Source organism: Mobula hypostoma, chromosome 7 (genome assembly GCF_963921235.1).
Source record: "Mobula hypostoma chromosome 7, sMobHyp1.1, whole genome shotgun sequence".
Lineage (NCBI taxonomy): Eukaryota > Metazoa > Chordata > Chondrichthyes > Myliobatiformes > Myliobatidae > Mobula > Mobula hypostoma.
The window spans coordinates 62,345,196-62,367,356 of NC_086103.1; the positions used below are offsets into that span (position 1 = coordinate 62,345,196).

Below are 22,161 nucleotides of genomic sequence, written 5' to 3' on the forward strand. Positions count from 1 at the left end.
GGGACTGTGAGGACCATCGCAAAACCTTCAGCTTGTGCCTCTTGAGGTAGTCCATTGTGGATTTTGAGGTGTGTTTAGGTTCATTATCCTGTTGTAGAAGCCATCCTCTTTTCATCTTCAGCTTTTTTACAGACGGTGTGATGTTTGCTTCCAGAATTTGCTGGTATTTAATTGAATTCATTCTTCCCTCTACCAGCAAATGTTCCCAGTGCCACTGGCTGCAACACAAGCCCAAAGCATGATTGATCCACCCCTGAAGAATATAACACTGAAGAATATAAATTTGCTGACTCTCTTCCTCTCCAATCCGCGATGAGGACTGACCCATGGACCTCTGATTTCCTCTGTCTGTAGCTAATATTCAGCTCTTTGGTTTCGGTGACATTGAATAAGAGGTTGTTGGTGTGGCACCATTCAACCAGATTCTCAAACTCCCTCCTATATGCTGATTTGTCACCACCTTTGATTCGGCCCACAACTGTGATGTTGTCAGCAAACTTAAACATGACATTGGAGCTGTACTTAGCCTCATTGTCATAAGGATGAAGTGGGTAGAGAAGGAGACTACACACACAGCATTGTGATGTACCTGTGCTGATGGTGATTGTGGAGGAGATGCTGTTGCCAATCTCAACTGACAAGGGGCTGCAAGTGAGGAAGTAAAGGATGCAGTTGCACAAGGAGGCCTAGGTATTGGAGTTTATTCATTAGTTTTGAGACTATGATAGCATTGAATGCAGTGCTGTGGTCAATGAAGAGCATCCTGATATATGCATCTTCACTGTCCAGTTGCTGCAGAGCTGAGTGGCATCTGATGCTGACCTGTTGTGACAGTAGGCAAATTAGAACAGATCTAAGTCAGGCCTCAGGCAGCAGTTGATATGCATCATCACTAGCCTCTCAAAGCACTTCACTACAGAGGATGTAAATGCTACTAGACAATAATCATTGAGACAGGTTACCAAGCCCTTTTTGAACACTGTATAATTGAAGCCTGCTTGAAGCAGGTTGGTAACTCAGACTGCCATGCAGGAGATCAAAGTTATCGCTACCCAGTTGAATAGGACAAGTCTTCACTAATCAGCCAGATACTCCATTTGGGCCAAATACTTTTTGTGGTTCCATCCTCTTGAAGGATACAGTCATGTTGGCTTCTCAGACTGAAATCAAAGGGTCATCGGGGGCTATAGGTGGTCGCGAAGGTGCCTCCATATTTTGATGGTCAATGGCGAGTATAAAAGGTATTGGTCTCATCTAGAAGCGAAACATTGTTGTCTCATATTGTCTGTTGATTGGTTTCTCTTTGCAGAAGGTAACAGCATTCAAGCCCTGCCACAACTCTCAAGCATCGTTCATGATTCAAGTTCGGTCTGGAATTCCCACTTTGCATGCGAGTTGACTTTCTGGAGGTCGTACCTGGACCACTTCTGTTTTATTTTGTCACAGACCTGAACGCCACTGATCTGCTCCTCAACAGATTGTGGATCTCTTGGTTAATCAAGGATTTCTGGTTGGGGAATACTCAGATTTTGTGGGAATTCACTTGTTGAATTGAATTGAATGATCCTTATTGTCAATGAAACTCTGTTTGGCTTCCTCTCAGGCAATTAAATAAAGCGTTAGATAAAAACAAGACAGTAGTAGAAAAACAGTATTAAATAGATAAGTAGCAGTAAATAAGTTGCCGTAGCACCAGAATATCACAGTAATGCACAAAGTGCCTTTAGTGCAAGTATTTGAGTTCTTGTGTGTGCATGTGCATGCTCACAGTTCCAGTCATTGTTCTGTGGGAGTGGTGTGATGGAGGCCACAGCTCTGGAATAGAAGTGTTCCTCAGTTTATTTGTTCTGGCTTTTAATGTCCTGAACCTTTTGCTGGACGGTAGCGGGTCAAACAAGGAGTGGCTGGGGTGTGTGGTGTTTCTGGTTATGCTGATTGCTTTCCTCCTGAGTCTGCTGGAATAGATGGTGTCCAGTCCTGGGAGCTCTATCCTGACAATTTCCTGGGCCGCCTTCACCACGTGATGCAGGTCTTGTTGCTCAGCAGCTGTGCGGCTGTCTTCAACTGTTTTTATAAAAGTCCTTGACAACTGTGGTGTATTCATTCAGATCCTCTGATGAGCCCTTGAAAATAATCCAGTCCACTGACTAGAAGCAATCCCGTAGTCACTTGCAATCTTTACCTCCATCAACCACCTCTTTGTTATCCTTACCTGTGGAGCTTTCCTCCTTAGCCTCTGACTGTATGCACGGAGGACAGTCAGATGATCAGATTTTCCAAAATGCAGTCTAGGGATGGAACGGAAGGCTTTTCTCATTGTAGTATAACAGTAGTTAAGTATATTGTGCCCCTGGTGCTACAGGTGATATGTTGATGATAATTGAGCAGACATGATTGAAGTCCCTGAGGAGAACTCTCTTGGTAAGTAGAATGGACCACACTTAATCATTAGCTGTTTCACATCAGGGGAACAACAGTGCGACAAGACCCCTATGTCCAAGCACCATGAAGAATATATAATGAAACACATTCCCCCAGCTCTTGTCATCCCCAAATGTTCTGCAGATCAATCTCTCTGATAGATCAAGAACCCCTCAGGCTGGTCTACCATATCCAGCACACCTTGACTGGTTCATGGCTCTGTGAAACAATGCAACAATCCTTCATTTCCCACCAATACAGCAATCTTGCCCTTGGGTCCTCAATCTTGTTCCCCTGTGTCTGTCCATTTGCTAGCAAGATACTAGGTAGAGGAACTTTTTACACCCTGCCACTTCAGTCTGGCTTGGAGACCTCTCCTTCCCCTCTCCTCTGGCCATGGCAATGCACCTTCGTCTGTATTCCAGAGAAGAAACTCCGCTGGTCCTTCAGAATATAATAAAATTGCTTGTTCAGTTAGACGGTTCAAAAGTATGTTACTTAAAGGGAAAGTACAGGCTACAGATTGTGTGATGGTAGTTCAGAAGATGTTTATTGGATACTGGATTTAGGAGTTTTGTGAAGCTGTACACAAAATGCCGTTGTTTTTCACCAGCATCATCTTGACCCATTTTCAGGTCATGTGCTCCTTTTTCCATCTTTCCAGACCCATCACCCCATTTCACCCAGCTTTATTCCCCTCATTCTATCTGGAACTCGTACATTATACCTATTGGATCTCCTGTTCCTGCTTTATATGGTTTCAGTTGCCCATCATCCCTCTGTTATCTGCTTCCATTCATCTTTTTACTCAGATTGCAGCAACTTCAGACTTGTATTGTTTCCATTTATCACCTTCCAACCTGCCTCCCTCCTCTGGCTCCATCTGCCCCCTTTTATGCTCTCTCCTTATCTGCCTCCCAATTACCAACAATCCTATCTCCCTCCTCACATGGGCCCACCAGCTGCCTGCAAGCCCCTGCCTCACTCCTCTCTCTCACTGTTTATACTGACCATCTGCCCTCTACACTCTCAGTCCTGTGGCAGGATCACAACCTGAAACATCAACAGCTCCTTTGCCTCCATGGATGCTGCTTGACCTACTGAGTACCTCCAACAGTTTGTTTTCCTGCTCCAAATCCCAGTATTTGCAGTCTCCCGACTCTCCTATCCACAGCAACATTGGTCTACTAACAGTGACCGTACCATGCTTGAAAACAGTCGTCATCAGATATCTGAATGGACAATGAGACCATGTACACTGCCTCAGTATCTTGCACTGTATTGTGGCTACAAAACAACATATTTCACAACATATAACAGAGTCTCTTTAAAAGTGTTAACACCACACTAGCCTAGAAATTATTTGCCTTGGTGGAAGGAAGGTTTGTCAATGTGCCAAAGATGCATTTCAGGCTGAAGGCTACTGCAGCAAAATTTAAGTGGTAGTGAGTGTTGTTTGACTGCTCACAGAGAAGCAACGAGAACTTGGATGTTCTGGATTGTCCAACAATAGGCACCCTGCAGTGTGATGTGGCTAACCTCCTGGACAATAACCCAGAAGCACTTTGCAAAAGGACATACTGATCTATTTACTGGAACACAGAAGGGTGTCATTGCTTCAAACAAGATTCAGCCAAGGAAGCACAGATTCCAGCTTCCACAGTGGTACAAATGTGATCTGGATCATTGTCCACTCAAGAAATGATCAACTTTCATTCAAATAGCCCCTTTCAGGAGTGGAACAGGCAACTAGCAAGCACATATATAAAAACATTGTTTCCAAATGTATTTATGATATTCCCAACCCTCATGTTAGAAATCACAATAAATATTTCCATGTTTCTACCTACCGTCCTGACCTTGTACCCTCCCCATCTTGTATCAATAGGAATTCCTGGAAGGTACTGCAATTATTGGTATCTTCCAGGTTCTTCCTGGAACCACTAATACATGTGCTATCAGAAAATCTGCCCCTGGCACAGGCAGTTGTCCCCACAAGCTTCAAGATCGCCACCATCGTGCCAGTGCTGAAGCATTCCACTGCCACGGGCCTGAATGATTTCTGTCCAGTTGCACTCACCCCCATCATTGCAAAGTGCTTTGTGAGACTGGTTCTATCACATCTGAAATCCTGTCTGCCCTCTACCATGGACCCCCATCAATTTGCCAATCGCACCAACAGGTCAACAGAGGATGCCATCTCCACAGCACTTCACTCTGCCCTGACCCACCTGGACAGCCCCAACTCTTACGTGAGAATTCTGTTCATCGACTTTAGATCGGCATTCAATACTGTGATCCCCTCCAAGCTGATCAACAAACTTTACCAGCTTGGTATCAGTGTATCCCTCTGCAATTGGACCTTGGACTTTCTGACTAACAGACCCCAATCAGTTAAGTTAGACAACCTCTCCTCCTCCTCTCTCGCCCTGATCACCGGCGTACCTCAAGGCTGTGTACCGAGCCCTCTTCTGTACTCCCTTTTCACCTATGACTGCGTTCCTGTACATGGTTCTAACTCCATAATCAAGTTCGCAGACAACACCACGGTGATTGGTCTGATCAGAGGGGATGACGAGACGGCCTACAGGGACAAGGTCCAGCACGTGGCTGCGTGGTGTGCCGACAACAATCTGGCCCTCAACACCCAGAAGACCAAGGAGATCATTGTGGACTTCAGGCATGCCAGGAGTCACACTCACGTCCCCATCTACATCAACGGAATTGTAGTGGAGCGTGTCTCAAGCTCCAAATTCCTTGGTGTCCACATTTCCGAGGATCTCACCTGGTCCCTGAACTCCTCCATCCTGATCAAAAAGGCACAACAACGCCTTTATTTCCTGTGGAGCATGAAGAAAGCTCACCTCTGTCCCAGGATATTGATGGACTTTTACCACTGTACCATTGAGAGCATACTCACCAACTGCATCTCAGTGTGGTATGGCAATTGTCCCGTATCAGACTGCAAAGCACTCCAGCATGTGGTGAAAACTGCCCAGCGGATTATCGGCACCCAATTGCCCACCATTGAGAACATCTACCATAAACACTGCCTGGGCAGGGCGAAAAGCATTATCAGGGATGTATCTTACCCTAACCATGGACTTTTTACTCTCCTCCCATCCGGTAGGCGCGACAGGAGCCTCCACTCCCACACCAGCAGGCACAGGAAGAGCTTCTTCCCTGAAGCTGTGACACTGCTGAAATCCTCATCACAGCGCTAAGCAGTATTGCATCCGTATTGTACTGTCTCAGTACTTTTATATTTGTGTGCTGTAGTACTTCTTTTATTCACAGTTATTTTGTAGGTAACACTATTCTTTGCTTTTCTGGTCAGATGCTAAATGCATTTCATTGGCTTTGTATCTGTACTCGGCACAATGACAATAACATTGAATCTATCTAATCTAATCTCAAAGCTCGTACGTAATGGAGATGACACAATCACCTTTTCACCTGAAAGAGTGTTATTAGCGCTGGTAGAACCAAGGGCTGCAAACAAGAAAATATTATTTTGGTATGAAGGAATGCAACAAATTCTGGGGGAAATAATTTTGAGGTAATATCAAAAGGGACAACTTTCAGAAAAGGGGGACCCTGACACTTTCAGATGACGGGGCAGGTATTCCAATGACTGGTAAGCATAATTCACACTTTCCACAGCACAGTCTCTTGGCTGTTCACGGCTTATGTATGAGCCCTTGTACAGCACTATAAACTACCTGCTACAGCCTCGAAAAGGCCTTGGCAGCTGCTGTGGCCCTGCCCCCTGGCTGGCCATCATCAGTGGCACAAAACAATAATGTTACATAAAACTTTTAAAGCATTTTAATGATGTGTCAGATCAAATTCTTAAATAAGTATTTGCCATTTTATTTTTCCTCTCCATATTTTGTGGGTGAATTTTTTTCAGTGGTTATCCAAATGACCTATATCATCGAAACATAGAAAAACTACAGCACAATATGGGCCCTTTGGCCTACAAAGCTGTGCCGAACATGAACTTACTTTAGAAATTACCAAGGGTTACCCATAGCCCTCTATTTTTCTAAGCTCCATGTACCTGTCTGAGAGTTTCTTAAAAGACCCCATCGTATCTGCCTCCACCACCATCGCCGGCAGCCCATTCCACTCACTCACCACTTTCTATGTAAAAAACTTACCTCTGACATTTCCTCTGTCCGTACTTCCAAGCACCTTAAAACTGTGCCCTCTCATGCTAGCCATTTCAACCCTGGAAAAAAGCCTTTGACTATCCACACGATCAATGCCTCTCATCATCTTATACACCTGTATCAGGTCACCTCTCATCCTCCGTCGCTCCAAGGAGAAAAGGCCAAGTTCACTCAACCTACTCTCATAAGGCAGGCTCCCCAATCCAGGCAATATCCTTGTAAGTCTCCACTGCACCCTTTCTACGGTTTCCACATACTTCCTGTAGTGAAGTGACCAGAACTGAGCACAGTACTCCAAGTGGGGTTTGACCAGGGTCCTGTATAGCTGTAACATTACCTCGGCTCCTGAACTCAATCCCATGGTTGATGAACCCCAATGCACCATATGCCTTCTTAACCACAGAGTCAACATGTGCAGCAGCTTTGAGTGTCCTATGGACTCGGACCCCAAGATCCCTCTGATCCTCCACACTGCCAAGAGTCTTATCATTAATATTATATTCTGCCATCATATTTCACCTACCAAAATGAACCACCTCACACTTATCTGGGTTGAACTCCATCTGCCACTTCTCAGCCCAGTTTTGCATCCAATCGATGTCCCGCTGTAACCCCTGACAACCCTCCACACTATCCACAACACCTCCAACCTTTGCGTCATCAGCAATTTCGCTGACCCATCTCTCCACTTCTTCATCCAGGTCATTTATAAAAAATCACAAAGAGAAGAGGTTCCAGAACAGATCCCTGAGGTACACCACTAGTCACCAACCTCCATGCAGAATGTGACCCATCTACAGCCACTCTTTGCCTTCTGTGGGCTAGCCAATTCTGGATCCACAAAGCAAGGTCCCCTTGGATCCCATGCCTCCTTACATTCTCAATAAGTCTTGCATGGGGTACCTTATCAAATGCCTTGCTAAAATCCATATACACTACACCTACTGCTCTACCTTCATCAACTGTTTAGTCACATCCTCAAAAAATTTAATCAGGCTTGTAAGGCACAACCTGCCTTTGACAAAGCCATACTGACTATTTCTAATCATATTATGCCTCTCAGGATCTTTTCCATCAACTTACTAACCACTGAAGTAAGACGCACTGGTCTATAATTTCCTGGGCTATCTCTACTCCCTTTCTTGAATAACGGAACAACATCTGCAACCCTCCAATCCTCTGGAACCTCCCCCATCCCCATTCATGATGCAAAGATCATTGCCAGAGGCTCAGCAATCTCCTACCTCGCCTCCCACAATAGCCTGGAGTACATCTCATCCATTCCCAGAGACTTATCCAACTTGATGCTTTCCAAAAGCTCCAACACAATCTCTTCCTTAATGTCGATATGCTCAAGCTTTTCTATCCGCTATACATCATCCCTAGAATTGCCGAAGTCCTTTTCTGTAGTGAATACTGAAGCAAAGTATTCATTAAGTACCTCAGCTATCTCCTCCAGTTCCATACACACTTTTCCACTGTCACATTTGATTGGTCCTATTCTCTCATGTCTTATTCTCTTGCTCTTCACATTCTTATAGAATGCCTTGGGGTTTTCTTTAATCCGGCTCGTCAAGGTCTACTCATAGCCCCATCTGGCTCTCCCAATTTTTTTCTTAAGCTCCCTCCTGCTAGCCTTACGATCTTCTAGAGCTCTATCATTACCTAGTTTTTTGAACCTTTCATAAGCTTTTCAGTTCTTCTTGACTAGACTTTCAACAGCTTTTGTACACCACGGTTCCTGTACCCCACTATCTTTTCCCTGTCTCATCGGAATGTACCTACGCAGAACACTACACAAATATCCCCTGAACATTTGCCAGATATATGCCATACATTTCCCTGAGGACATCTCTTCCCAATTTATGCTTCCAAGTTCCTGCCTGATAACTTCATATTTCCCCTTACTCCAATCAAACACTTTCCTAACTTGTCTGTTCCTATCCCTCTCCAATGCTATAGTAAAAGAGATAGAATTGTGATCACTGTCTCCAAAATGCTCTCCCACTGAGAGACTTGATGCCTGACCAGGTTCATTTCCCAATACCAGATCAAGAACAGCCTCTCGTTTTGTAGGTTTATCTACATATTGTGTCAGGAAACCTTCCTGAAGACACATAACAAACTCCACCCCATCTAAACCCCTTGCTCTAGGGAGGTGCCAATCAATATTTGGGAAATTAAGATCTCGGACCATGACAACCCTCTTATTATTATACCTTTCCAGAATCTGTCTCCCTATCTGCTCCTCAATGCCTCTGTTATTATTGGGTGGTATATAAAAAACACCCAGTAGAGTTATCCTTTTACAGAAATAAATCTCATGACCATTGAATTTTTCCTTGCATTAAATGTATTTTTGTTGGAGGTGGAATTTATATGTCACTGACAAAGTCATCAATTATTTTCTATTCCTGCTTGTTTTTGAAATGAGTAGCTTAATTCATTTCATAGTCAACCAGGTTCTCTAGAGTCACACAGGCCAGATTTCTTCCCTCCACCCCCTTCAACTGTGATCAGTGACTACTTAGATTGCCCTAAATCCCAGGGGTCATTACTAATGATGAGAAAGACTCCAGACCATGAACTAAATTGAAACGCCACAGCTCCCATAAGAGGATTTGAACACTGGTCTTTGGATTGTTAGTCTAGGCCTCTGGGTGACCATGACACCGAACAGTGCAAAACACCTAATCTGAGGAGGCTTAAAAAATCTCAAAAAGGAGGCATCAGGCAGAATGATAACTCAATTCACTGAGTAGCCGTAGGTTGGGACGTCTCTTTCAGGACATAACCCCATTTGTTAGCACCGAGTGGGACAAGAAAACTCACTCTTGAATGATCCTATAGAACAAATAAAGGAAGTAGTAGAAAGCATTGGGACATCAAGCATGCCACAACAGAGGCCTCTGCCAAATCAATGGGAGACAAATTAAAAGATTTCCTCATTTATCTATCTTCTGAAGTGAAAAGTCCATAAGAATCAGAAAGATCTTTACTCCAAAGTAATTTTAAAGCCTTAGTCGCTTTAGAAAAACAGCGACGGTAAAAAAAAGTAATTTTCAGAGGGCAAAGAGTTAACAAACACAATAAAGATGGTTAGCTTCTATTAACCTATATTTTCTGCCTTTGCTGATCAATAATTAAACAAAAGCTAAGTTGTTTCCCATCTTCTAATCGATGTAGGTCATTCTCAATGAATATTGAAGTCCAAAAAAACAAACATTAAAAAAACACATCCAGAGGATCGAATGTATCCCTTTGCTTTTCTGACTGAAATTACCCAACACTTGACAGAGGTTGCAAAGGGAGACCAACAAATAAATAGAGTTAAAGAATACCCGATCAAAATTGTATTATTAACTGATCTTCATGTTGTAGGGGCATGTGTGAGTAGTGGTCAGGGAGGCTGGTAAGGGAAAAGGTAGTTTTAATAATCTTAATAAAAGTGGACCTGTAATTTTGCATACACTTCTGCCCTCTAACATTAAATTCCTTGGCTTTTGGATGAGCTCACGGTCCTGCAATCTCATACATGCTGAAAATATAGAGCTCCCTACCATGCTCCTTCTTCCATTCTGCCAAGATTTGTGACATATTCAGCACTGATCCGACCTACATTCCCTGAGAAAGGTTTTCCATTTAAAACACAAGTTTCCAAGTTTGCTGTACTACACAGTCTGCTATAGACAGGAGTATTATTAATGAGTTATTTTCAATAGATGGTGTGACAAGTTTATCTAATTCAGAAGTTCAATTCTAAAATTAAAATTATCTTAATACACAGAAATACACTCGAAAATATTCCTTTACTTTTCAAAATAAGATTCAAGAATAGCTTATTTATAAATCACTGCAATGCAATAAGTAAAGGAAATGCTTTGCTAAATATATTAAAATTGCAAAATATCCCTAACATAATAGTAACTGAAATAAACACTGTTTAGTTATCATTAGTATGACTATTACAATCATTATACAAATACAGTATGTTTCTCCTTTCATTATGTTTAGTGCTTAATCTATGTACATAATAAGAGTTTACGAAAAATACAATCCCGTCGCATATCTGTTAAAATCATTGGATCTCAGCACACTGGCACTCATGTCGACTCAAAACTTATTAACAAAATGCAAAGAGATTTTACTTAATCACTGTATTTTTCTTCAAGGCAATGTTATTTCTCTATTATTTGAAAGACTTCATGGAGTTAAATTTGGTCACCTACCTGTAGTGACTGCAGTAGTTGTGCTGGTGCTGTTTTCCTCAATCCCAACAAGCCTGCTGCTAAACAATTCAGATTGAGTCTCCTCCTCTACTCTGGTGCAACTCAATTGTGTGTTACAGTTCAGCATTCCGTCTCTGAGCGGATCTGTGTATCTTGCAGTTCCTGGTAGTGGTTCCAAACTATTGTTGAAGCCCTTTGTTCTCTTTTCCTCTTCAGCTGAATTCACATCTAAACTGCATTGTTTCTTATTTGCAATACCAGCAGTTCTGTGTCCATGAAGCGCCTGGCCGCCTATTTTCTGCATTAGCGGCATTTGTAAATAGTGGCCATTGACAGTAGAAAATATACTATTTGTTTTCTCCCTGTACTATGATTCTCAGGCTGTTTTACCATAAAGATTTAAAAGGATTTGATCACAAATCATCTGTATGCTTGGTAATTATCAGTTTTAAAATTTTGTCCCTGTGCCAGGATCCAGCAGCTGGATTCTTGATATATTTAAAGCGGAGAGTCAGCTTTTCCAATATTATTTAACCTTGTGTGTCTGTCTTCACGTCTTCCGTTGCTGTATTCACTGGGCTGAAATCATGTACAATATGCATAAAGTCGTCTTTGTTCTAATTTCACATCAATATCACCTGTTTTTCATTAATTTTTACCAGACGTCTCTGTGTTAATCAATCGTGAATTTCATTTCTGCAAAATAAAACAGATGAAGTTAGAGACACTAAGAGGGGTGTTTTGTTTTTGCTATTTGCAACAGGTCCAGATAGGTAAGTCCAAATGGCAGATTCACTCATTTTTCTGAGTCAGAGGCATATAGCTATCTGCATTTAAAATTATTTCCTTACAGCTATTTTATGTACAAATAGTTAAATATTTGGCCAGCAATCTGATGGGTTGCAGATACAAGGTGGAAAAGTTTCTTGAGCATAATTTCTACAGGATATGTGAAACAAACAGAAGAATGAACACAGATCCATGCCAATTCAAGTTGTGAAGAAACTAAGTTAGTGTTCATCTCTGAAAATGTCTTAGTCGGGGGGTATGGAAACAGAGCAGGAACCATTCATATCAGAAGACTAGTATATTATTGTAAAGTATGAAATTTGTGGAAAAATAATATTTCCTTGAAAGCATATTTAGAGAAGTTTTTTAATAATGTGATATATAGAATATTTATTTGATGACACACCATTATCCAAGTATGCCAAGTCCTCTTTATTTCTACCTTATTGCAAAATACAGTATGTGCTGTTTTTGCAGATTGAGGTTTTGTATTTTCCCAAAAATAACACCAATAACCAAATAAAACTATGAACTAACAGTATATTTTTCTTTAAATGCTTGTAGGCATTGAACTATTTGACTACACATAAGAAAGCCTGTGTTCATATATTTATTCAGTATAGTCAAAGGTTCTCCTTCTGCTCGTACACTACCAAATAGTATTTGCAGCTGGCACAAGTGAAATTGCAGTTCTATCCTAACTTGCTATTTTTCTACTTTCCTCTCCCTGGCACACACAGCTTTAAAAAAAAGGTCAAGATGAAAAACAGGTCAGGCCAAAATTCCATGCACATCAATATGGATGTTCCATTTCTCGTCTATTTGAAGAAAGGGCGGAGAACCAAGTCAAATTGAACCTTTCCACTTATGGTTAATCACATCTGTTCATGACAGGTATTTTTGTATTCTGTTTTAATCAAAGCCATTGACTCCTCCCACCCCAACCAAAAAAAAAACTCAAATCAGTGAAAGATTTGAGAGATTTAAAGTGGCTCACTCAGTAGAATGAAATGGAGATGTCCACCCATTACTCACTGCAAATATTCTGGCTGATACACCTTATATCATGCAGAGGGAGTTTTTGTTTTCAAAAGTGCCTGCATAGTAATACAATGCCCAGAATATACTTTATTTCTATTTGTGAAGCATAGTAGAACATGGAAAGAAAAACCTGCAGTTGGTCTTTGAAGCTGATAATTTCAAGAAATGGCACAACTGTATTCTTTTTTGATAGCAAGGACAAACCAATTTTCCTCAAGGACATTCTAAGTCATTGAAAATTTCCTTTTACTCAGCTTGATTATATAAATTAATATTTAACTAGGATATAAAAGAAACCATATTATGTATTTTATTGGCAAGGTCCACTTTTAGCACTAGTAACAATCTTTAGAAGCAATAATCTTTATTGAAGCAGAAACCTAGATTAATTTAGATTATACAAATATACAATCAATGTGTAAAAAAAAAGTCTTCAGTGAGTTGGAAAAAAATCCCCAAAGCAAAATTTAACAGGTGGAAGAAAACATGCAAATATTCATGTTCATACTGAAGGATCTAAAACACCAGGGCATCAGACAAAAGGAAAAACAAATTAAAATTGGTTTATGTGATATTATTTAAAAGTCATATGTCAAGGCTTTCCAGTTTCAATGCACCAAAGAACTAAAATTTAAATGAACACTGCACTATAAAGATAAGGTTAATTGGTCACATGGGTGTAATCGGGTGACGTTCGGCAAGAAGGATCTGTTACCATGTTATATCTCTAAATAAAAAATAATAAATATACCATTATCCCTTGCAGCATAGAACAATGCTTTCCCAGTCGAAAAATACATTCTACCTGCTCCTCAGATCAAAAGAAAATTGGCAAAATGGCATGAGGATGGTAGTGATAATATGCTACAAATCAAGAGATGAAGAATGCAATGTTAATTCAGGCTCTTCTACACTGTGCACAGTAAACGAAGAATGCGAGCATATAGCATTAATATGCAGCATTCATTGTCCTAGAAATTAGACCTTGAATTCATAAAGTGACTTCCACATTCCAAGAATATCTCAAAGGACATTTCAGTCAATGAATGACTTTTCCTTCTTGAAATGTGGTAATTGTCATCACATAGGGAAATGGAGTAACCATTTGTTCACAAGATGCCACAACCAGCAAGTAGTTTGATAGTCAATTAACTTGCTTTTAACCATAGTACTGTTCTGACAAATGGACGGTAGCATACAGACTTCATATATGAATGCAGTAAAGATGCTAGGAAAATATCCAACAATGTAGTCAAATGTTCCTTCTCTATTCTTATATAATAGGCAGTGTAGGATTCCATGAAGAATCACTGATGCTGTGAAACAGCTCCCTAATGTAATTAATTTCATGCAAAAATTAACCAGAAGTGGTGGCTTGGTTAACAAAGAGAAACTCATTGCTTGTTGTGAAATATTATGTTTTTTCTTGAACCAAAATAGTAAATGCTCAGAATACAAAGCCAGTCAGGTAACACTGTTGAGAGAGAAGCATTGTTAATGCTGCCAACAGTCTTTGGGAAAAATAAGGGCAAAAGCAATGTTTTTAAGATTTTGCAGATGGTGTTCTTGGGGATTTAAACAACATATTCGAAAAAGCAGTCATCCAATCTAAATTTATATTTCCAGTCTAGCAGGAGAGAACATGAAGTACACTGAGTGGCAACTTGATTTAGGTACACCTATACATCTGCTCAGTAATGCAAGAACTGTATCTAATCTGACAATGACATAGCGGCAAGTCAGTGTATAAAAGCATGCAGACATGGTCAAGAGGTTCAGTTGTTGGTGCAGACCAAACATCAAAATGGGGAATATATGTAATCTAAGTGATTTTGAATGTGGAAGGAACGTTGGTGCCAGACAGTGTGGTTTGAGTGTCTTAGAAACTGCTGATCTGCTGGGATTTTCACGCACAACAGAGAATGGTGCAAAAAATTTTTAAAAATCCAGTGAGTGGCAGCTCTGTGGGCAAAATGCCTTGTTAATGAGAGAGGTCAGAGGGGAATGGACAGATTGGTTCAAGCTGGATGGGCTACAGCAGCAGAAGACCATGAATGGAAGTACTTAATATGCTGGCTACAGAGTGTATACTAAATTGGGGATAGGAGAAGTAACAATAATTCTCCTAGGAGCTGTGTTTGGGTTCCTGGATGATGACAGGAAGAGTTAAAAGGCAGTGATATGGGAGGTAGTATGGAAGATACATCTGCAGATGCCTTCACTTTGAATTGAAATGAATTGAATTGACTTTATTACTTACATCCTTCACATACATGAGGAGTAAAAATCTTTATGTTATGTTTCCATCTAAATGTGCAATCTGCAATTTATAGTAATTTATAATAAACAGTATGTACAACAATATAACATAGAAGTACAGTTGCATCAGCATGAATTAATCAGTCTGGTGGCTTGGTGGAAGAAGTTGTCCCAGAGCTTGTCGGTCCTGGCTTTTATGCTGCGTTACCATTTCCCAGATGGTAGCAGCTGGCTCAGTTTATGGTTGGGGTGTCTCGGGTCCCCAATGATCCTTCGGGCCCTTTTTACACATCTGTCTTTGTAAATGTCCTGAATAGTGGGAAGTTCACATCTACAGATCCACTGGGCTGTCCGCACCACTCTCCGCAGAGTCCTGCGATTGAAGGAAGTGCAGTTCCCATACCAGGCAGTGATGTAGCCAGCCAGGATGCTTTCAATTGTGTCCTAGTAGAAAGTTCTTTGGGGGCCCATACCAAACTTCTTCAATCGTCTGAGGTGAAAGAGGCACTGTTGTGCCTTTTTCACCACACAGCCAGTATGTACAGACCACGTGAGATCCTCGGTGATGTTTATGCCGAGGAACTTAAAGCTGTTCACCTTTTCAACCCCAGATCCATTGATGTCTATAGGGGTTAGCCTTTCTCCATTCCTCATGTAGTCCACATCCACCTCCTTTGTTCTTGCAACCTTGAGGGAGAGGTTGTTTTCTTGACACCATTGTGTCAGGGTGATGACTTCTTCTTAGGCTGCCTCATTATTATTTGAGATTAGGCCAATCAGTAGAGCATCATCAGCAAATTTAATTAGCAGATTGGAGCTGTGGGTAGTGACACAGTCATGGTCATACAGAGAGTAAAGGAGGGGGCTTAGAACACAGCCCTGAGGACTTTTGAGGTATCTGAAATTACTAAGGGTGATCTGGAGGCAGGAGGGTAGAAAGTGAGCACATACAGTAGGTGTTCCTAAAGCTGGGTGGATGGGGAGCGAATGTAGAAATGGAGAAGATGAAGGAGCTATTTAGTTTAATGAGCTTTCGGCCTTAAAGGTTGACTTGTTTCTCTTCCAATAGGTGTGACTTCATCTGCAGGGTACTTCCAACAGTTTGTTTTCATCTTTGATTCCCTGGACCTACAGATTCTTCTTTATTTTTATGCCCGAATGTCCTGTCAACTATTATAGAGGAAAAACAATGGATTAAGAAAGAAGAATAATTTCTGTGGAAGGTGGGATCATCAGAAGAGATCTGATTATGGAGATAACGGGGGGGGGGGAACAACAGTGATTGAGGATTGATTTGGGATCTCCTTCAAGGATTGGACCAAATTTGGAGAATGATAATGGAATCAGAAAGATTGCCAACAATTCTGGCCCTAATTAGCCCCAATTGGGAGTTGCAGAGGAGAAAACAGGCATCTCCCAAAGAAGAAGAGGACAGTGTGCAGAGCCTTGGCTGGGTTATACTCTGAAAGTTGTGTTTATTATCAGCACAAATGCCATTCAAATTTCTGACATTTCTGGTACAAATACCTGACATTTCTGGAACAAATTCTACAACCACAATTTAATTTGTAGGTTATCGCAGTTGCTTCTTTCCATACAAGACTTAGAAATTTGTGTGTGCAGCACTATCCGTGAGATACTAGGCCACAGCTTTCAGTCAAAGGATGAGGTCACACAGCCTACTGGCCCCATGCTGTGAAGGACCTATTTAATTATCACCAATCTTCACCATGGCCAAGCAAAACAGCTACCTCAAAGAAATTCTATTTATCTAAATGCAAAGAGACTGCAAGTGAGTGAACCATAGGGGGATCTATGTGTTCTAGTACATGAATCACAAACATTGGCAGGTAGGTCCAACAATCATGCAAACATACATTGCAAAGAGGTCAGAACAAAGAACAATAAAGTTGCACAGTGTGTTGGTGAAGCCACACATGGAATAATGTGCACAGTTTGATCTCCTTACTTAAAGCAGAATGATGTGGTATATTGGAGGAAGTCCAGAGGAGATTCACCATGCTGCCTCCTAGGATGAGAGGATTGTCCAATAACAGAAGGCAGACAGTTTGGATTTGCATTCCTTAAAGTTTAGAAGAATAGGAAGTGAACTTACCCAAACATAAAATATCCTAAGGGAAGGCTTGACAGGGTGGATGTTGAGATGTCTTTACTGGTGAGAGGGCCATACACATGGGCATAATGTCAAAATAAGGGGGCATTAACAAGTATGGTGACATTTCTTCTCTCAAAGAGTTGTGAATGTTAAGGATGGTAGAAATCTAATATTTCGAGTGACAGTAAACAAATAATTGAGGAATTTCAGGTTGTGGGGACTGGGCACAGAAGAAATTTAAGGCCAGCTTAGATTAGCCATGGTCACATTGAATGGTGGGGTCCAATAGCTTACCCCTGCTCCAATTTCTTTGCATTCTAGCTGAATGAGATATTACTAAATCAGAAGAAACAAAGACTCTTTGTAATATACATCACCTCCCCATGAAAGAACTGTGGAAAGAGCCAGTTTCCCTGCTGGCTATCCTGTGACTGTGTACAGCTTGGCGAAAGCAAGATTGGGCTGGGGAAAACATGATTCCCCTCCCCCTACCACCCACCTTAAACTGGGCAGTTTAGACCCGTGAATTGGTTAATGGGACAAGCCACCAAATAGCCTGCACTTACAAGGGGATAGTGATATTTCAAGAATAAATTATTGTGGAAAAAGTCAATCAGAATGAAATATCGCAATAAAATCAGAACTAACCTGTTGGAGTTTGGTCTCAACATCAGTGGAGCTTTCAACCGATCCCAAAGCAGACCCTGCTCAAAAGATCTACAAAATTAATACATTGCAGTGGTCTGTCAACGCAGTAACAGCAAAACAATCTGAAGTTAGTTGGTTGCAAAATAAAACGATGGTACACCGCGAGTGGATTACTGAGAGCCTCGTTTCGAAGGGGTGACGAATATTGTACTCACTGCAGCCGATCGCTGCTGACCTCCGCAAAACAACTGGGTAACGCTGCGGCAGCCAGAGCCATTCAACTCGGAGCAGTGTTGGAAGGCAGCCGCAGATCCTCCGAGCGTGTTGCGATGTTGGAATCGTTCCAGGTGACAGGTAAACGGGGAACCTGACGTCCAGTGATCGAAGCAAACTTCCTGTTGTTTCCGACCCGCAGTCTCAGAGATTCAGAACAGTGGAACTTTAAACGACCTTCGTAATTTTGCCCAGAACAGTCTGGGAAGGGCGGCGACTTGAAATGCCCCAGCAAACCGGAAGACAAGTGCAGATACGCTCTCACTGTGAGGTTTCATAATTTATCTTAATAAGAATGAATCAACTTGATTTTCTTCCTCGTTACATTAGAAGCAGTCATCACACCATCCCTGCAGTCATCTCACCTCGCATTAGGACTGCCCTGATTAGTGCCGTCGCGGCGTTAACTGTTGGATAGCGCAATAGTAACAGATCTTACAACACACAATTATTTGTGAGAAGGGATAAGTCTGCCTTCCTTTATTAAACTTTCAATATTACCCTCAACTTCCTCTATATCGTGCCAACTGGCATGCTTAAATCATTAGTTAACCTTAAAGACGGTTGAATTTTGGTGGGGGTAGGCGTAAATAGAGTGCAGTTTTAACCTCAGTTGCCCCATATTTCATCACTGGCCAGTAGGGCAACGTCGCCTTAAGTTGTAGAACTACCTCTGAAATTTAATTCCATGGACTACAGAGCGCATGTTTTATTTTTGGCAAATGCAGCATTCCCCGGTCACTGGCAGTGGCCCAGATTCTCTAATAGTAATGGCACCAAATTCCTCCACATGGATGAACGAAGCGACTGTGAGCTGTTGGCCGCCAGTGATATCAAGAGAAAATTGTGCGATTGACTTGAGTTAAAACCCACCCCTTGCGCTAAAATATCGTGAGTATTGTTGCTTGCGTTTTCAATAGAGTCCTAAGCAATAACTGTCATCATTTTTTGAAATTCCCTCAGATAAAGATATTAAAAATATGGAGGATTTTAAAATGATCAATAAAATGAATAAAAATCGTATGATCTTTTAGCAAAGTTGTAATAATGCAGTCTTTATTTGCCGCGCTGTCTAATATTCAAAATGTTTAAGAATGTTAAGTTTCGCTTTCTGCGTTTCCGTCCTGAAAAAAATTTTATCTGACGGCACATTAACATAAAAGCAGCGAATGGCATTTTAGCCCCTTATTTTTGCCCTGCAATTCAGTGACAACATAGCTGATTTTTTTTACCTCAGCACTCCTTTCCTACTATCTCAGTATCTCTTGGTCACCTGTTTCAAATGCCTCTTCTTGAGTATCGTCGGTAGGTGAACCTCATTAGCACTGGGACATAGAACATTCTGACAATTGACTATTCTCTGACTGAAGAAGTTCTTTTTCAACTCTCTGCTGAATGCCAAACCTATACTTTTCTGTATCTTCGACCAAAAGACATAGAAGCAAATTAGGCCATTCAGCCCATCGGGTCTGTTCCCCCATTCCATCATGACTGATCCCAGATCCCACGTAACCCTATACACCTGCCTTCTCGCCACATCCCATCAGGAAACTATCAACTTCCACCTTAAATATACCCACGGATGGCTTCCACTGCAGTCTGTGGTAGAGCGTTCCACAGATTTATTACTGTCTGGATAAAAAAAATTCCTCCTTACCTCTGTTCTGAAAGGTCACCCCTCAATTTTGAGGCTGTGCCCTCTAGTTCTGGATACCTCACCATAGGAAACATCCTCTCCACATCCAGCCTATCGGGTCCTTTAAACATTTGGTAGGTTTCAATGAGATCCCTACACATTCTTCTAAATTCCAAAGCTGCCAAATGCTCCTCATATGTTAACCCCTTCATTCCCGGAATCATCCGAATAAACCTCCTCTGGACCCTCTCCAATGACAACACATCCTTCCTGAGGTATGGGGCCCAAAACTGTTGACAATATTCCAAGTGCAGCCTGACTAGTGTCTAATAAAGCTTCAGCATTATCTCCTTGCTTTTATATTCTACTCCCCTTGAAATAAATGCCAACATTGGATTTGCCTTCTTTACCACAGACTTAATCTGTAAACTAACCTTCTGGGAGTCTTACAATAGGACTCCTAAGTCTCTCTGCACCTCTGAAGTTTGATATTTTTCCCCATATAGATAATAGTCAGCACTATTGTTCCTTTTATCAAAATGCATTATCATATATTTCCCAACACTGTATTCCATCTGCCACTTTTTACCCATTCTTCCAATTTGTCTAAGTCCTGCTGCAATCACATTGTTTCCTCAGCACTACCTACCCCTTGTATCATCCACAAACATTGCCACAAAGCCATCATATCCATTATCCAGTTCATTGAGAAACAATGTGAAAAGTAGCGGTCCCAATACTGAGGCCTGAGGAACACCACTAGTCACTGGCAGCCAACCAGAAAAGGCCCTCTTTGTTCCCACTCACTGCCTCCTGACCAGTATATTTCTGTGTAATGCCATAGGATTTTATCTTGTCAAACACCCTCATGTGTGGAACCTTATCAAATGATTGAATGATAGAAACTTGTTGAACTGGTGCTTCAATAACAAATGCCATGTGGGCTTTGAGACAGAGCTTAAAGGGACACATGTAAAGGGGGCAAAGCAGGGGAAAAGGGCCCTCTAGGTTTAGAAAACACAGGAGATAATTTCTCCATGGGTTTGGGCACAGCCTATGTATTTTGGTCAGTGAGGGAGAGTGACATCCCTCGGCTGTGCATATACAGGAGAGAAAAATGCCTGGGTTAGGGCAGAGCAAAATACGAGGTCAGGTCAGTTAGTTTAAGATATTTACATATGCTGAGTGAAGATATTGGCTGAATGAGAGGCTGCCACTCCCAGAGAATGAACCTGCCTTTTGCAGTTGGAAAATCTCACACAGGGACTGACCAAGCAGCCCACAGAGCTGCAGGAGAATGTGATATGCCAGCCTTGGGTAGCTGCCATGTTTTTTCAAGATTTTCTGAGGGAAACTGGAACTCAGGGCTGGGCTCTGGGATTTGGAGCCGGTGGGACAGGCTGAGGTAGAAGGACAATTAGCCACGGGTTGGGGGTAGGCAGAGGCAGTGCAGGGTTGTCTTGCACTGGGAATTGAGGGGAGTGGGAAATGGGCTGGAATTAAATGAGAATTGACAGGAGATAGGGACACTGTGGATGGGTGATCTGAAACAAGAGATGCTGGGACAGTGGGAAGATTTTGAGGGAGGAGCCTGAGGAATGCAATATGCATTAGACCAGGGGTAGGCAACCTACAGCCCGCGGGCCAAATCCGGCCCACAAGCAAATATTGGGATACTATGCTTATCCGGCCCGCAAGCGACTTTTCCTTATTTTGAGTGTTTCACGCGACCACACTGATGGACATGCATGGCGCCTTGTTACACTGGCCCCACGTTCCGTTTTGTTCCATATGAATGACGGGAAGGCAGACTACCTTATTAATATGTATTAGATACTCTCTGTGCACGCGCAGGTTTTCAGATGGGATCGTTCAAATTTGTAAACAGAAACAGCGTCACTGTGTTTTAACAAGAAATCCACGCTAAATATCCAGATATTTACATGTGCTACGATACTTGTTGAATAACTCGCATTTTGAAATAAAATTGATGGAAAAAATTCCAATGGCAATGAATGCAAAACGCAGGAAGGTAGACACTGAGCGCCGAAATTTCCAAGACACTTGGACACTAGATTACTTCTTCATCGAGCAAGCTGGGAAACGAGTTTGTCTTATTTGCCTAGAAAATGTTGCTGTGAAGAAGTTGGCAAATATCAGGTGACATTACGTGACCCACCATAGTGGAAAGGAAGCTGCAATTGTGGGAGTACAAGCTTCAAAAAGGAAATTGTGCACATTTTCCCACTTCTCAAAAAAGTAAAGCACAAGATCCAGGCATTTTTGTGAATATGGTGCAAGAATTGAGAAAAGAGTTTTCATCTCGTTTTGTTGATTCTCGCTTGCATGCAAATGAATTCAAGCTGTTTGCTACTCTATTTGACGTGGAAGTGGACACTGCATCAGAAATTTTTCAAATGGACTTGATTGAGATGCAGTGTGATGACATATTTAGATCGAGATTTCATTCTGAAGATGTGTCAGTGCTTGACTTCTATAGAAAATATATTCATCCAAGTGGGAAGTATCCTAGCTTAGTGGACCATGCAAAAAAGATGACATCATTGTTTGGCA

The 22,161-nt window shown here is 41.7% G+C and overlaps 1 protein-coding gene across 2 annotated transcripts in view; it reads right to left on the reverse strand.

Moving 5' to 3' along the window:
- Nucleotides 1-18,711, reverse strand: part of sh3tc2 (SH3 domain and tetratricopeptide repeats 2) — a 121,399-nt gene extending 102,688 nt beyond the window's left edge. Inside the window, exons 1-3 of one of the 2 annotated variants that reach the window (XM_063053518.1) lie at nt 17,894-18,711; nt 17,679-17,734; nt 10,826-11,521 (exon numbers count right to left, since the gene is read on the reverse strand). In XM_063053518.1, coding sequence (XP_062909588.1) covers nt 10,826-11,138 — 313 coding nt within the window. In that variant the 5' untranslated portion in view covers nt 11,139-11,521; nt 17,679-17,734; nt 17,894-18,711. Of the gene's footprint in view, nt 1-10,825; nt 11,522-17,678; nt 17,748-17,893 lie in introns of both variants that reach the window. The other variant, XM_063053517.1, reaches the window with a different exon arrangement.
- Nucleotides 18,712-22,161: the final 3,450 nt, after the last annotated feature.